We start from the raw sequence: 14,312 nt of genomic DNA, 5'->3' as shown, positions 1-14,312 counted from the left end.
TTTCACAGATAAACTGTGTCAGATACTTGGAGGTCGGAACTAGCCACTTTGTCTTCAATTATACAGATGACCAAGTTATTGTTATGCTTGGAGGCACATGCAGTTTATGGGGTGTCTGCCCTTCAGTCACGCTACCTTATGGTGAAAGGGGAGAATTCATTATTCACTCATTGTGCAGTGAATTAATCAATTGCAGTGTGTACCCACCATTTGCTACTTTGTTTTCCCTCATCCTAAAGACATGCCCAGGAACATAGAATAGTTAAAACATTGCTTTATCAGAAGGCTTAGTAGGTAAACGAGCCAGGGAAAAAAGTCATATACCTGAGAATGTCATTGCATTTGCTCATGTTTCCACCTTCTTTCAAGGGTGTCTAGGGATGTTTTCTGGAGATTGCCCCCCGGAGGCGCTTCCAAAGAGTAGTGATCTGGTATTACTGAGGCGGCAGGAACACAGAGGCCAGGGCAGGCAAGAGCCTTGCCATCAATTGCACATGCACCAAGCTCTGCTGTGGGGGAGAGGGATTCAGATGTGTACAAACACCCAAGTACAGTTCGCCTTCTGGCTTTAGTAAGAGGTGGCTTCCTACAGGTTGACAGATTTCTTAAAGAAACAGGCCCCCTCCAACTCTTTCAAATTGATCTTTCAAATACAGCCATTGATCTTTCAAATACAGCACCGAACAAGCCCAAGCAAAGTCATATTTAGCCATCCTAGCAACAAGCTGTATTCTCTAAGATTTTTCATTCTCATACAGCTCTTTAGCTAATTAGTATTCTCAGTTGTACATTGTAAAAGCAATCTATATTTATCTCAAGCACCATGTCTTGGGCCTCTCCTTAGGTGCTTCCATCTCACAGGGACTCTTTGCCTCCTGAGTGTTTATGTGTTTATGCCACACATCTTTGCGTGGATGATGCAAGGCCTTAGGGACATCTCTATCTTTCCAGCCTGGCAGGGGCCTCTTTGCTTTTTCGTGGTGTACTCCTCAGGGGGCCAGTCTGGATGCCAACAGTGCTTCTAGTGCAGTTTATCCAGGCTCTCGAGGCAGAAGAGTGCTGTGCTGAGCCTGGGGAAAGCATCCACACCCATGTCATGGCACAAACCTTCCAGTCACTGCAGAGAAGCTCCTCAGCACTTCTAAGTTACCTCACTGTCCTCCGCTGGAAGGATCTCATATCAATGTCTTAGTTAGGAGCGTTTGAATCTGAGGGAAAGTACGCTCTCACAACAAATTAGAGACCAGAAGAGGGGAGACCATCTAGGATGCTAACAATACTCTTCATCGAGTGCCTGTTGGTATGAAGAGGGCATGGGTACTCCCGGTCCTACGCAAAGGTCTTCCAAGAAGGGAGCCAGGTGACCAGAGTGGAAAACGAAAAGGAGATAAGACTATGGCTTTTCTAACAGATGCTAGCAAGAAAATCGGAGCACTAGATGGCAGCAGAGCCCCATGATTTCCTTCTGGGCTGCTTAGAGCTTAAGCTCCTGGCTAGGGGAGATTCCCAATACTATCACATCCCTCCAAAACCAGCCATTCTTCCTGGACTGTCTTTTGCCACGTTCTCACACTTACAATCAGGTTGAAATTTGGCAAGGTCATTCTAACTTCTAGACACAGGATCTTCCTTTCTTCCTAATCCAAAACAAAGTCATTGTTTGCCATTTATTGGGACTGTTGTTGTGCTATGGTTTTACTCATATAGATTCTTTGCACCAAAGGCAACAATATGAACAACAACAAAGTGAAAGAAAGAAAGAAAAAAAGTTTTATTATTATTATTATCATTAACATAATCATCATTATTATTATTTTGAGAAAAGGTTTCCCTATGAAATTGTGGCTATCCTGAAACTTTGTCTAGACCAGGTTGGCCTGGAACTTGAGGTGGTGCTCCTGTCTCTATCTCCTGCATCACCATGGATCTGAAAGGAAAAGGGTCTTTACACATGTTGCCTCGAAGGAGCCATTTGGTCTCCAGTTGGCAAGATGTAGTGATTCTGTGCAAAGGTATTTGATTTCTCAGGTGACACTAAACATTCCTGATTGGGACCCTAATAATCCGAGGCCCTCTGTGAATCCCAGCACCAGGTAGTGGGATTTGGAAATGGTTTTTAATGGCAGAAATCTGTCTTGGTGACATGAGTCATTAGGAGTGGCAGTGGGAAGACAGGACACCATCTCTCATGGGGGGACTTCAGGTCTTCCACTCCTAAAGATCAATGTGTCCTGAGGAGAAGAAGAAGATGAACTATTGGATCTTGTAATAGGTCTTGAAAGTTTCTCACTTGCTGGGGTGTAGATAACATCGGGGAGATGACTTAAAAATCACACCAAAGGTGATCCTTTGCACTCCCTGTCTACTTCATACTGAAGTCAACACAGGGGCCATCCAGAATCCATGTCTTAGAGAGATATTCTAGAAGTTTCTCCCCCAGGAATAAGAGATGCTCAACAACAACAAAAATGCAGACCGATTCCAAGAGAGCACCTCTGGGGGAAAGCAGCCATGTGTTTTTTGTTGTTGTTGTTGTTTTTGTTGTTGTTGTTTTTCCTGGGGAGCTCATATCCCTAGGAGGAGGAGGAATCCAGGCTGGGTATTTGCTCTAGGGAGTGGGAGGTCCAACTAGTAATTCCACCTCTCTGGAGTCACTGTCATATCCCCATGTGATCTATGGGATACAGGGGCCAAGAAAGATCCAGAACACTAATGTGGCACATTGTTGCTCACTCCTTGACAGTGGACACAATGCAGTGGTACTGCTTTTGGTCCTTGGTGTGAACAACACAGGGTCATCACGGCATGGGTGTTCCTAGGGTGGAGGCGTGAGATGTCCAAGGCTCCTTCCCTCTAATCCTCTAGAAGTCCCCAGTCTTCTCTGATTAACAATGAAGCACGAACCCTTTATATAAGCCTCTGTGAACTCCAGTCTTCACCTGGTTTGGACTTTTCAATTAACCTGCAGCCTTTCCCTAGCACAATTTGCTCTCTGTGTTTCCCAGTGGCTGCAGTAAACCTGCTTCTGAGCAGTTCCTCCTCTTTCCTCTTTGCGGGATCAGGGGGACCTTCTTGAGCATTGGGTTTGATGTTGGGGTTCACTAGAGGTATGCCAATTCTTCTGCTCTCACAACCAGGACAGAGTGACAGCCTTGTTTTTCACCTTCATTTTGAATCCCACATAGAGCTGGGGTTGGTGTGTGGGTAACCCTAAGGAGACTAAACATAAGCAGAGGAGGAATTGTCCCTGGCTCTTGACAGGTGTATCCAGTCACCTTTTAAAAGGGTAATTTACAATTTTTTTTAAAAAAAGTACCCTTTTAGATCCCAGTTCCAGCCACAGCTGGGCCCACCTGCATTTCTTTCTTAACTTAGGCAGGGGGCTTCTTCTGGTTACTGGAGAAAGACTGCTCAGAGGGTGGTGGCCCGTCCCCACCTGCCCCCACAGAGCCCTCAGGCTTGCTTGCGTGGCCAATTGTGTGGTTTCTCCTCGGTGCGCGACGTGGGCTTTTCCCACTCGAACGCCCAACAAGTCTCTGTGCTCCAGCCTGCGCGCAGCCGCGCCGGAGGCCAAACGCAGCAAGCTGGGGGCCCCAGAGCCCAAGGCCAGGCTGAGTCCGGGACTGCGCGGTGCCAGCCTCCTTCCCCTCTCGGTGGGTAGGATGGTTGAGTCCAGCAGCCACGGCAGCGGCTCCTTGCGCCGCTAGCAAGCCTGTCTTAGGCGCTCGCTCCCTGCCTTCCTCCCGCTCCAGCCCCGCTCTCCTCCCCCCCCACCCCTCCCGCACCTCCCACTCGCTGGCTCTCTCTCCAGCTGCCTCCGCTCCAGGTTGCTCCCGGCTGCGCGCGCTCCTCTCCCCGCCTCGCCCCCTCCCGCAGCCTCTCTGCCTTGGTGCCTTCCTCCCCGGCTCCGCCGGCGCTCGTCCCAGGCCCCGGCAACCCCGGGGCTGCGCTCGGTCGGAGCATCTTCAGCCCCGCAGTGGCTCGGACCCAATGCTACGGGAGCGGAGCGAGCGGGGCGCGCAGAGCTGCGGGAGGTGTCGGATGCGCGACCGGGCTGGGAACCCGGAGCTCTTGCCAGCTCGCCTTGCCCTTTGGTGATTACCAAGCTGTGTTTAGAGCCCGGTCGTTCCTCGGAGGAGACCGGCGCATCCGAGAAGAGCCATCCGTTTCGTGTGCGTGTGGAATATCTGCAGACATGACTGCGTGGAGGAAATTCAAGTCGCTGCTCCTGCCTCTGGTGCTGGCGGTTCTGTGCGCGGGGCTCCTCACTGCAGCTAAGGGTAAGACAGGCTGGTTCAGTACCGGGGAGACGGCCGAACCCTCGGAGGCCCGGTTTGCGAATGCGAGTGTCTGATTTGAGGACCATAGGGGACCGAGTAGCAAGCACGGGCCGGGTGGCTGTCCACCAGCGACGCTTGGGAACGCAGCGCCCGGATCCGAGCTTCCATCGCGTTCTTCCCACCCCTCATTTGCCCCCGCCCCACCCCCGCCCTTCCTTCCCCCTCACTTGGGCTCAAACGACATTTCTCTGCGTGCTGTGTTCTGTGTGCTGTGGGTTGTCAAGGAGAAGAAAGCCTGACACGAGTTGGGCAGAGAACTGCGCCTTGGCTTCTGGCGCTTGGTGGGCTTGGCGGGTCGCAGGCTGGGGTAGTTCCCACGACTTCTCCCCGGACCCGGCGCACCTGGCAAACCAACTGGGCGCCTTCGGCGCAAGTTCAAGCTCTTTGGGTTCCTGTGCCATCCAGGGAAAGCTCCTAGCTTACAGCCTTACACCTCCTTACACTCCATTCCTCTGCTTCCTCTCCAAGGTACTCAAACTAGCTGTTTCCGTGAGATCGCTCCCTTTTTCCTTCCCCCTGGACTTCGCTTTTTGCAAGTTGTAGCATCTAGCCAGGTGGATGGAGCCAGCAGGGTGTTCTGTTGGGGCTGGGGGTGTTCCATATCAGATCAATTTTCTGTGCATACAGCGACAGCCCCTGTCTAAGTCTGACCTAAGGGAAAGGTACTTTCTAAGTGGTTCCTAGGGGCTTTTGGCTAGGTGAACTTGGCTTTCTCCTTGAAATGAGTTAGGGGATGTTTTCTCCTAAGTCTCTACAAGCTGCAACCTTCTGGTTGGCAACAGCTCCTGCGCTCAGTCTATTCTATGGGAAGGAGGGAGAGAACAGAGGGGAGGGGGGGGGAGAGAGAGAGAGAGAGAGAGAGAGAGAGAGAGAGAGAGAGAGAGAGAGAGAGAGAGAGAGAACTGATTTTCACATTTGCAAGTACCTGCTTTCTTTTCTTCACTCTTGCCCTTCTCTGATATATCTCCAAGTGTCATCTCCTTTCCTCGCGCTCCTGGGAAAACCTATAACTGTATCTTTATAGATAGATTGTTTTTCATTTTCTTTTTAAAGGAGGGATCCTAGTCTTAGGACTTTTTTTCCTTTTTGCCTCCTTTTTGCCTCCTTTGTTCCCTCCTTCCTCACAAGACATTTCCCTTTCCTCCCTAGACCACCCTACCTTCCATTCTCCCCGCGGTTCAAATTCAAGGGTGATTAAGAAGCGACAGAGGACTCTGTGATCTCCATCCAACTCCACACCCGCCTGGAGAAAGCAGAGGATTGCAGGAGAGCTCCTGCTGGGGGAGACTGGCCATCGCGGTGCTGACCCCTCTCTGCGAAGCACCCACCTCACAATGGGTATCTGTAGGATGCACTCCAATAGCTCACCTAGAGAGAAAGGTGGGTCCTGGTTAGCTAGAGAGATAGGATCGCTTGATTTTCTGGAGCATCCTGCAGATGCCTACCCTCTGATCACACGCCCCCCTCCATCTAGCCTAGGCCTCCACCAACCTGCTGGCTAAGGAAGCTCCACTGGCCCAGCACCAAGCCAGGTTAGGCTGGTAGAGGCCTTGAGTCACTCTGGGCACACAGGGAATTGAGAGGCAAAGCACGAAAAGTCGAGGGCTGTGTCCCCAAAACCTGATGCGGGTGTGTATCAACGTTGGAAGTGGAAAAGATTCAGGACAAAGGACCAGGCTTTCTCCAGACAAACCCTTGATTAAAATGATATGCCTGCCATTCAACTATGCCAAACTTCTTAACCTTTCCTGCACTCGGACTTGATCTAGGGCAAGGCTTCCCCTTCTTCTAAACCCGCGGCTCACCCTGGGAGCCCACTCTCTTCCTCCGAGTTCTGTGCACTCCCAGCTCCCTTCCCCCGCAATTAACAGAGCTTGATGCATGGAGCTCACAGCCGCTCGCCCGGCTGCTTAATAATCCACACACGTGTGCCGGCCGATTCCGCCCCCACGAGGGTGGTCTGCCGCGCTGGGGGAGGGAGAGGCAGGAGCGCCGGTGTGGAGGGACAGGTCCAGGGTAGAGGCTTCACTAGCTAGGTTCAGGGATCTCAGGGTAGGAGCAGAGTCCTGGGCCTGACTGAAAACCCAGGAGAACGGACAGAGTGCCTCCTGCGCAACAGGAACCGAGGTGGAGACCATGGACGCTAAAGTGAAGCCCAAGGTGCCGCCGGCCCCTGCTTGCCTGGTGTTGGGATCATGCGCGTGCTCGCTTACAGCTGCGCGCGTCCTCGTACCCAAAGGGACTGGGACTCTGGTGGCCAATATCTTTTGCGCTATTGTCTAGCTATACGCACCCGTGGGTTTGCGCTCCTTCATTAACCCCCTCGGGGCCTGAGCAGCATCTCATAACACGCGTGAGGTTAAGCACAAGCCCTGTGTCTGTGTAGGCTGGCAGGAGGCTGGTGACACCAGGATGAGAGTGGCCAACACTGTGGTGGATGGCAGCTGGAGTAGGGTCGCAATTTCCCTTTGAAAACCAAAGCTAGTGGGCCAAGGTCGGGCGTCTGCCAGGGGGTGTCGCCTCTGGGCTCCAAGGCTTGGCCACAGGGTCAGAAGGAGTAGGAGGGCACCTCCAAGCACCCTGTTGGAGGGCTCTGGGTAACTGCCACTCTCAGCTGCTCTGCCTTCACTCAGGTGGCAAGGGCGCTATGGCAAAAACAGGTTCAGAGTTTTTAATGCCTGGGACATCTTTCTTGACCTGTTTACGAAAGGCTGAGAGGCTGGAGGCGCTGTGGTAGAGGTCTTTGGAGCCCATTACCTTCAACCTTTAATGCCCAAGCATTAGCTCAAATTCATTATTATTATTTTTGTTTATTATTATTATTATTATTATTATTATTATTATTATTATTATTATTATTATTAAAGTATGTATTTCTTTTAAAGCACTACATTTTCCAGGAACCGCAAGAAAATGATGAAGGTTTTAAGCTTTTTCCTTTCGTAAATAGATGGAACGATTCATTTCAGAAAGTTCGCTTACATTTGTGCCCCCAATCCAGGGTTGTGTTGTGTTTACAGGGTGAGCAAAGTTTGCTTCCCAGGAGATTTGTGGGTAGTTAAAGGAAGGTGGCTTTTCAGGCTTAGCTTGGAACTTGGGCTAAAAGTATTCTCACCTAGTGTTACTGGAAGGAGCCTCACCTGAGGAAGCTTGGGAGCGAAGGCAGAGATTTGCTCAGGCGATTTTTTTTGGTTGCCGACCTCTCCAGCAAAGAGACTTTTAAAGCACACACAATCGAATCCCCACAGAACTCAAGGGCCAAAGAGTTCTTCCCGAGCCTTTTAATACCTCTAGATTGTTAACCTTTGAAAATTCTTATCACTAAAGGATGCCGAGGCCTTTAATTTGCAGGTCCAATTTCTTTATATCAGGGCTACTCTAAATTTGGCTCCCAATGAAGCTAGGGTCTCTTTTGAATAAGTGTGCTCAAAACCACCCCAAATCCACCATGCATCAGAAGGACTGCTGGTTTACTCTCTGTACTCAAGATGTCTTCATCAAATCCTTTTCCCTCTTTGCATTTTCAAAGATACACACACACACACACACACACACACACACACACACACACACAAACACACACATACATACAGGTCTGGCCATCCAAAAGCCTTCTACTGTTTCTAATGAAATGGTTTAGTTACTAGTTTAGAACTCTTAAGACCATGAACAATTAAAGCAAAGCAAACCATGGGGCTGCAGAGGGTGGCTCAGTGGTTAAGAGCCAGGAGCACCTGCTGTTTTTCGAGGACAGAAATCCATTCCCAGTACCCACATCAGGCAGCTCACAGCTGATACTTCAACTCAAAGTTTTTCTATCTCCTCTTCTGACCTCTAAAGACAACTACACTCACACATAGAACACACTGACACATACATAAGTATAAAGTACACATATTTTACAAAAATAAGGGGGAATCTATCTTCTCATGTCACAAGTTTGGCAAACTGGAAGAAGAGAACAATGCCACCCCATTGTACACATTTACAGCAGAAATAACAGTAGTTCAGGGACTCTAGGACACTTGCTTCCGGGGCTCAAGCACCTTACTGGTAGAGAGCAAAGGGCGGGGCTATCTTTATGTTGGCTTTCATGTAGCCGATCATGCTTGATTGGGACACAACTTACCTCTGGCTTCCAAGTTCCTCCAGGCTAAGCATCTCCTTCCCCAGGGCAAGGCTGCCTCAGTCATTCTCCAGTTTATTGTCTGAAACACAATCCAACTAGGAAGATGTCAAGCAAATGGCTCTGCTTCCTCCCAGAAATAGATCAACAAAAGCTCAGTGGCCACTTAGTGCTTACTGCCGAGGATCCAGCAAATCCAGTGTAGACATTTCTAAGCTGTCAAAATGCAAATGGCATATTAAACACTCCATGCTCTGTTGAATTCTAAATGTGACTCTGGTAGTTTTTCTGCTGAGCTCATGGTGAAATAAGCTGTGACAACTTGCACATGTGCAACTCAAGCTCTGTGCTCTCTTTTGGCCTTTCTACCTCTGTTGAGTCCGTTCCTCTCTATAAAAAATTGTACCCAAGTGTGTAGAGGGTATGCATGCTTTTAATTTTTATCTTACTAAGTAAATGCCAAATCACAGCAAGATGTCTGGTAAGAAATGTATACTCCCTATCTGCATCTTTGCTCTAGGGAGCATTTTGAAGACCTGCTTACCCCTTAGACATCTGGAGTAGTAACTTGAACTCTCAGATCAGGGGTGGTGATGAGGAAATCAAAACAATTTGATTGTGTGCTCTCCCTACTGCTTGAGCTAGTGGCAGATTTTTTTTTTGAATGAGCTTAATGGTCATATACAACCCTAGGCAAAGATTTAGATGCTTTTGGCTTTGCAGAAATGTATTTGTCCTAAAGGAATCAACTGCTTGCTGCTGCCTTCAAGTGCTCAGGCATGGTCCTTAGCTCCCAGAATATCTACTCCAGAACAAGCTTTCAGTGTGCAAGTTCAATATCCATCCTCAAGCAATTACAGATAAATTATAAGTAAGCAGGTCATTTCACAATGGCTTCAGGATGACCTTAAATGACCTTTGGTTGATGATATGAGTGTGTTTAAGGGCAACTCTAGTCCCTGGTGTGGAGACTGATGGGGGAATTAATATCCTCTTTATTTGAAAAGGAGCACACAGAAATTGTAAGGCAGAGCTGGTTGAAAATGGAGAGTGGTTCAGGAGCTTTCTGCAGATCACACAAACCCTGCTTATCCTTTAGTGGATCATTGTCTCCAAATACTAAGTAGAATGTGGCTCCTTTGGGTGTAGTATTCCTTAAGCCACTTATATCAGGCAGGGATCTGCAAGAGAGAAAAATGCCATCCTGATTAGTCCATTGTTTATGATTTGTATCTGACTCGAGTCACAGATGATGTTACTTCCACCCATTTCACTAATGTTGCATCTAGAACCTTCTTGGTGATGAAACAAAACAGCACATAGAGTCATACACCTGCTCGAAGCAATTCTGGGAGTGTTTGAAGTCCATGGCTGCCAGCATTGGTTTAATTTCATCCCATTATTTGTCTAGAGTAAGTAAGGGACATTTTACTGTATGCTTTAAATATTGTCACTGACATGAGATCAAGAGACACAGAACATGCAGGAGTCAAATGTTTGGCACCATAGCTGGCTTGTTTTTGCCAATGAATCACATTGGGAATATGATTACAACCAGGGCGTGTTGGGGGGAGGTGATGTGAGCCACTGGTCAATTTATAAATGTGTTCACTTACTAATTTTGTTCTTTTAGAGAATCTCAACTTTAATAAAATTCAAGACAAACTATGAAGATGTTGATCCTACAGGATTATAAATATTGGGTGTGGATTATCCAGATAATAAGGCATGTTCACGCCAGTTGAGTCGTGATACCTTCTGAGGAAGACTGTTATGGCTTAACTATACTCTTTGCCCATGTCCACAGCATGGGAAGTTGGAATGATCTCATGAAACACTAATTTCTCCTGAGAATAACTTGTCTCTTTCTCCTTTCAATTCTGACTCCCACCCTTTGCCTCCAAGTGAGTCCTAGAAGTGTGTGTGTGTGTGTTACATGAAGGCATTTACGTGCACCTGCAGCCCCCATTCACAGGTTTTCCTGATACATAAAACACAGCTCATCTCACACTAAGAGGCCCTTATGATGAGGACAAGAAGACAAGGAAGCTATAGGTCTAACTTAATCTATACAAATTCAAATTTACAACCCTTCATTATTTAGTAATGGAATGTAGATTCATTGCATTGTAGATAAAAGATATACCTCACTTTAAACACACATAGATTACATCTATATGTAATCCATCCCTTCTTCCCTTTCAATAAAAGGTATGGGCATCTAATAATCAATTCATTAATCCTTCAAAGGCTAATTAGCCCACACAGATTTCAACATGAATTTACTTTGTCATGAAGCTGCAATTTTTTCAGATGATTCTTCTCTATCATCCATGCCTTCATTATCACTGTCCATCACCCTGCACTATTTAATCTTTTTAAAAGTATGAATTTACAACAAAGCTTCTTGTCCACAGTGTTTGTATTGAGAAGAGACTTCAAGGAATAATTATAGTCTTTCATGTAAATATACTGTTGCAGTGAATTATTCTATACTTTTCCCATTACTGTTTAGTATACTCTGATGTGATTGGTGTTATGTAAGAAGGAGTTAAATGTTAAATTAAAATTTGCATCATTTGCGGACTGATCCGTGATGATTTAGAAGCCTTTGAAATCAATTGTGAATTTGAAGCACTCATTTTTCCCCGATGCCTGGAGAATCCCTATGGCTTTATTCAGAGATATATGTTTCTCTTGTGTTTAACAGGAAGCATCTCCACTGGGCTCTTAGGAGTTGGGAATTGCCTCATGAGATTAATATTCATGGGCTGAATATGGAGGACTCTGTGTGCTGTGTGTGTTTTATAGGAAGGTGGGTGCACAGTATATTTAGGTTAAGGTAATTTTTAAAAATCTTTCTTCCTACTCTGGCCTGTTGGCTTAGAGGGCATTTCCACTCCTTTCTGATATGTGAACTCACTGTTCACACCCAGCCTTTTGATGCTGTGCCCATCTCATAGCCAGGCTAATCTGAAAGCAAAGATGCGTTCTCATGGGATGAAAGATGCTCTTATGATCTCCTTTCAAAGAATAGCAATACGGGCCTGTTCTGAGACTATTAGCAATTTTTGTTACCATGGTTCAAACAATTTTTTATTTGTTAAGTTGTAAGGAAATTGTTGTCTTACCAAGTACAATACTATTATGCAAAACCAAGACCTACAGGCTTTGTTGCTAGTACTTCTATAAGGTGAAGGGCCCTTAACTATATAGAAATTGTCACATTTATATAAGACATTAGCTTAATAGAGCAAATAGATTTTTCTTAAAGTGTAAACCTTTCAACATCAATTATATATTTCTAATTATTATATAAGTATAATTATTGTGGAAATCTTGAAGTAAAACCTCCCAGAAGGATTTTTTTTGATTTTATGAGGCGATCTATTCAAGTTAAAAGGACACATTAACATAGAAAACTATAAAATTTTAAGTTTTTACTTTTATCTTTTGGAGAATAAGACTGAACGTGATGGAAGTTGACCTCAAATTCACTATATAACTGAAGCTGGCCTTGAACTCTTTATGCTCTTGCCTCCACCTTCAATGTGCCTGTATTGTAATCCATATAGTACCACCCTGGATGAAATGTATAAATCTTAAAAACAAAAGTTTTAATAGTTTAAAATACTACAATAATGTCTAGGGAATGTCAAGTGGGGAAGTTACCAGTGTTGCCTTTGTTGCCAGGGAAACACCTGACTGACATTCTTAAGGATCTAGCTAGAATTGCCATCACTGCCCATATGCAGTATGCAGCTTTTAGTTTTTTTGTGATCCTAAATCATTAACCTTGTGGATAAAGTCCTATATATTGGTTGGCTACTCTCTTGAGAAGGACTGGAGGGAACATCACTGTGAGTAGACAGTAATGGAACACCCTAATCAGAAACACTGATGGAATAACTCAGGAGTTCCCTCTCTTCCTCCCGCAGTTAGCAAAGGAGAAGTTGCTGTTTGCCTTCCAGGAGCCTTCTCACTGCATCAGAAAAAAGGCTCTTGACATAATTTCCATTGATCCAAATAGGAGCTTGTGTAACAGAGACCTTGATGCCATGGCAACACTGGAGAGGAGTGTCTGGGAGGTGAAAGTTGCTGGTGACTCAAGGAACTGGGTAGTAAGCAAAGGGACCACAATCAGTAAGTGGAGAGTGATGGCCTTACCAAGAGCAGGTCTACAGACAGCCGGAGGCCTTGCCTGGTAGCATAAAGAGACCAGGTTGAAGGGTGCAGTCTACACAGGAACACAGAAACATCAAAGCTCAGTTGTCACCATGAAAAGTCATGTGTGGCTTATTAAAGTAGAAAGGCCCCAGAAGAAGGTAGGAAGCACAAGTATGGAAGCCATTTCCCAGACATATACAATATGCTTATATGAGGCCTTACTACATTATTTTCTCATGTCTCTACTTAGTCAAGCACTCATTTGAATATCATTTATTTCTTGGGATATATCATCATTTTGGTAATAGCTTTGGAGATGAAGACTAGTGAAAAATAAAATGTCAACAGACAAGAAGCATATGGCTTCCTGGAAGCATGTTCTTGGTTGTTGGTCGTACTTAGACTTCTAGACAATCCAGCATACTTCCCATAGACAGACTTCTGAAAGTCTCCACAGTCCACAGCTAAGGTTCAGTCCGGCCTTCTATCTCATCCTCATGCTGTACACTGGGGTCTTCCACAAAACTAGTGCGTCTAACATTGAGTCATCCTGGCTATTTGTGTTTGTCACCATCTTTGTTTCTGCTGGTACCACAGTGTGCAAGCTCTGAGTGGATGTCTAGCTACCTCCCATTTCTGCGTCTCTTATTGTACAGAGAAAACATTAGTCATTTGTAAGAAACCGCATATCTAGGAACTTTGGGATATATTCACTGCTTGAATGAATGAATCCACGGTTGTTCAGCCCATGGAGTTGAAGACCTTCTATGCTCTAATTTTAGTGGATTCAAAGTGGTTTTGAATGTTCTGTAGAAAACTTCAGGGCAGAACTGATAAGAGGTATCTTAGTCTCTGCTTTAGACATTACTTACTCATGATGAAACTTGAACTTTTCCCTATAAGCAGCTGCAAAACATTAATTCAAATTATTGGTTTTTTTCTGCTTATTTGATTCATTGGGCATCTTTAGTCACCTTTTCTCTTTGTGTATCCAAAAAGGTCCAGAAGTGTCTGCATTTTTTCTTTTCTGGTGACAATAATTTAATACTAGAATGTATTCAGCAGATATTTTTCAATCTACAATTGTCATTTTGATCTTAACAACTATTTTATCTTCCAGCCTTTTAATTTAAAAGAATTACATAAGAGGATTATGGAAGAAAGATGAGCTAATCATGCCTTTCTTTGACAAATGCATGTACAACATCACATTTCTGGGGTCTTAGAGGCAAGGAGAGAATTAGGAAGGATGTGCTGTTAGTATATTGCACAGATGCGGGGTCTTCTGCCTTTAAGGTATAAGAAAAGTAATGAAATTGAACTTTTGGGTTTGTTTTATATCTCCAAGCAAGCTTGTTTTTCTTGCAGTTTTCATAGATAAATAGTATAAGTAAGGTCATTTACAGCAAGCTGGTATAAAGCAATATATAAAATGCAATATGAAAAGGAGAAGCAGCTGTTATTTTTTTCTGTAAAGTAGGCTCTAAGACCTTTCATATTTTAAGACCAGAACCTCTGTGAAGAAAGCAGTGCATGTTAGTTACAGATTCTGGCATATTTGCTGCCAGCCACAAAGTCAGAATGAGACACTTGGTGCAATTTTAAGAGCTTGTTTGTTGTCTCCAAATAAGAAGAGGGAGGAGGCTAAAAGCCAAAGGCAGTCATAGTAAACATGATCT

General features: G+C 45.4%; 1 protein-coding gene across 2 annotated transcripts in view; it reads left to right on the top strand.

Annotated features, from left to right (window-relative positions):
- Positions 1–3,803: 3,803 nt before the first annotated feature.
- Positions 3,804–14,312, top strand: part of CSMD1 (CUB and Sushi multiple domains 1) — a 1,521,983-nt gene continuing 1,511,474 nt past the window's right edge. For both annotated transcript variants that reach the window (XM_084758080.1, XM_084758079.1), the window contains exon 1: positions 3,804–4,280. In XM_084758080.1, the coding sequence (XP_084614206.1) occupies positions 4,196–4,280 (85 nt within the window). In that variant the 5' untranslated portion in view covers positions 3,804–4,195. The remainder of the gene's footprint in view (positions 4,281–14,312) is intronic.

This window comes from Acomys minous (assembly GCF_964271855.1).
Source record: "Acomys minous genome assembly, chromosome: 15".
Taxonomy (NCBI): domain Eukaryota; kingdom Metazoa; phylum Chordata; class Mammalia; order Rodentia; family Muridae; genus Acomys; species Acomys minous.
Note: the sequence above shows the minus strand (reverse complement) of the source record. Positions and strands in the feature narration are given on the sequence as shown.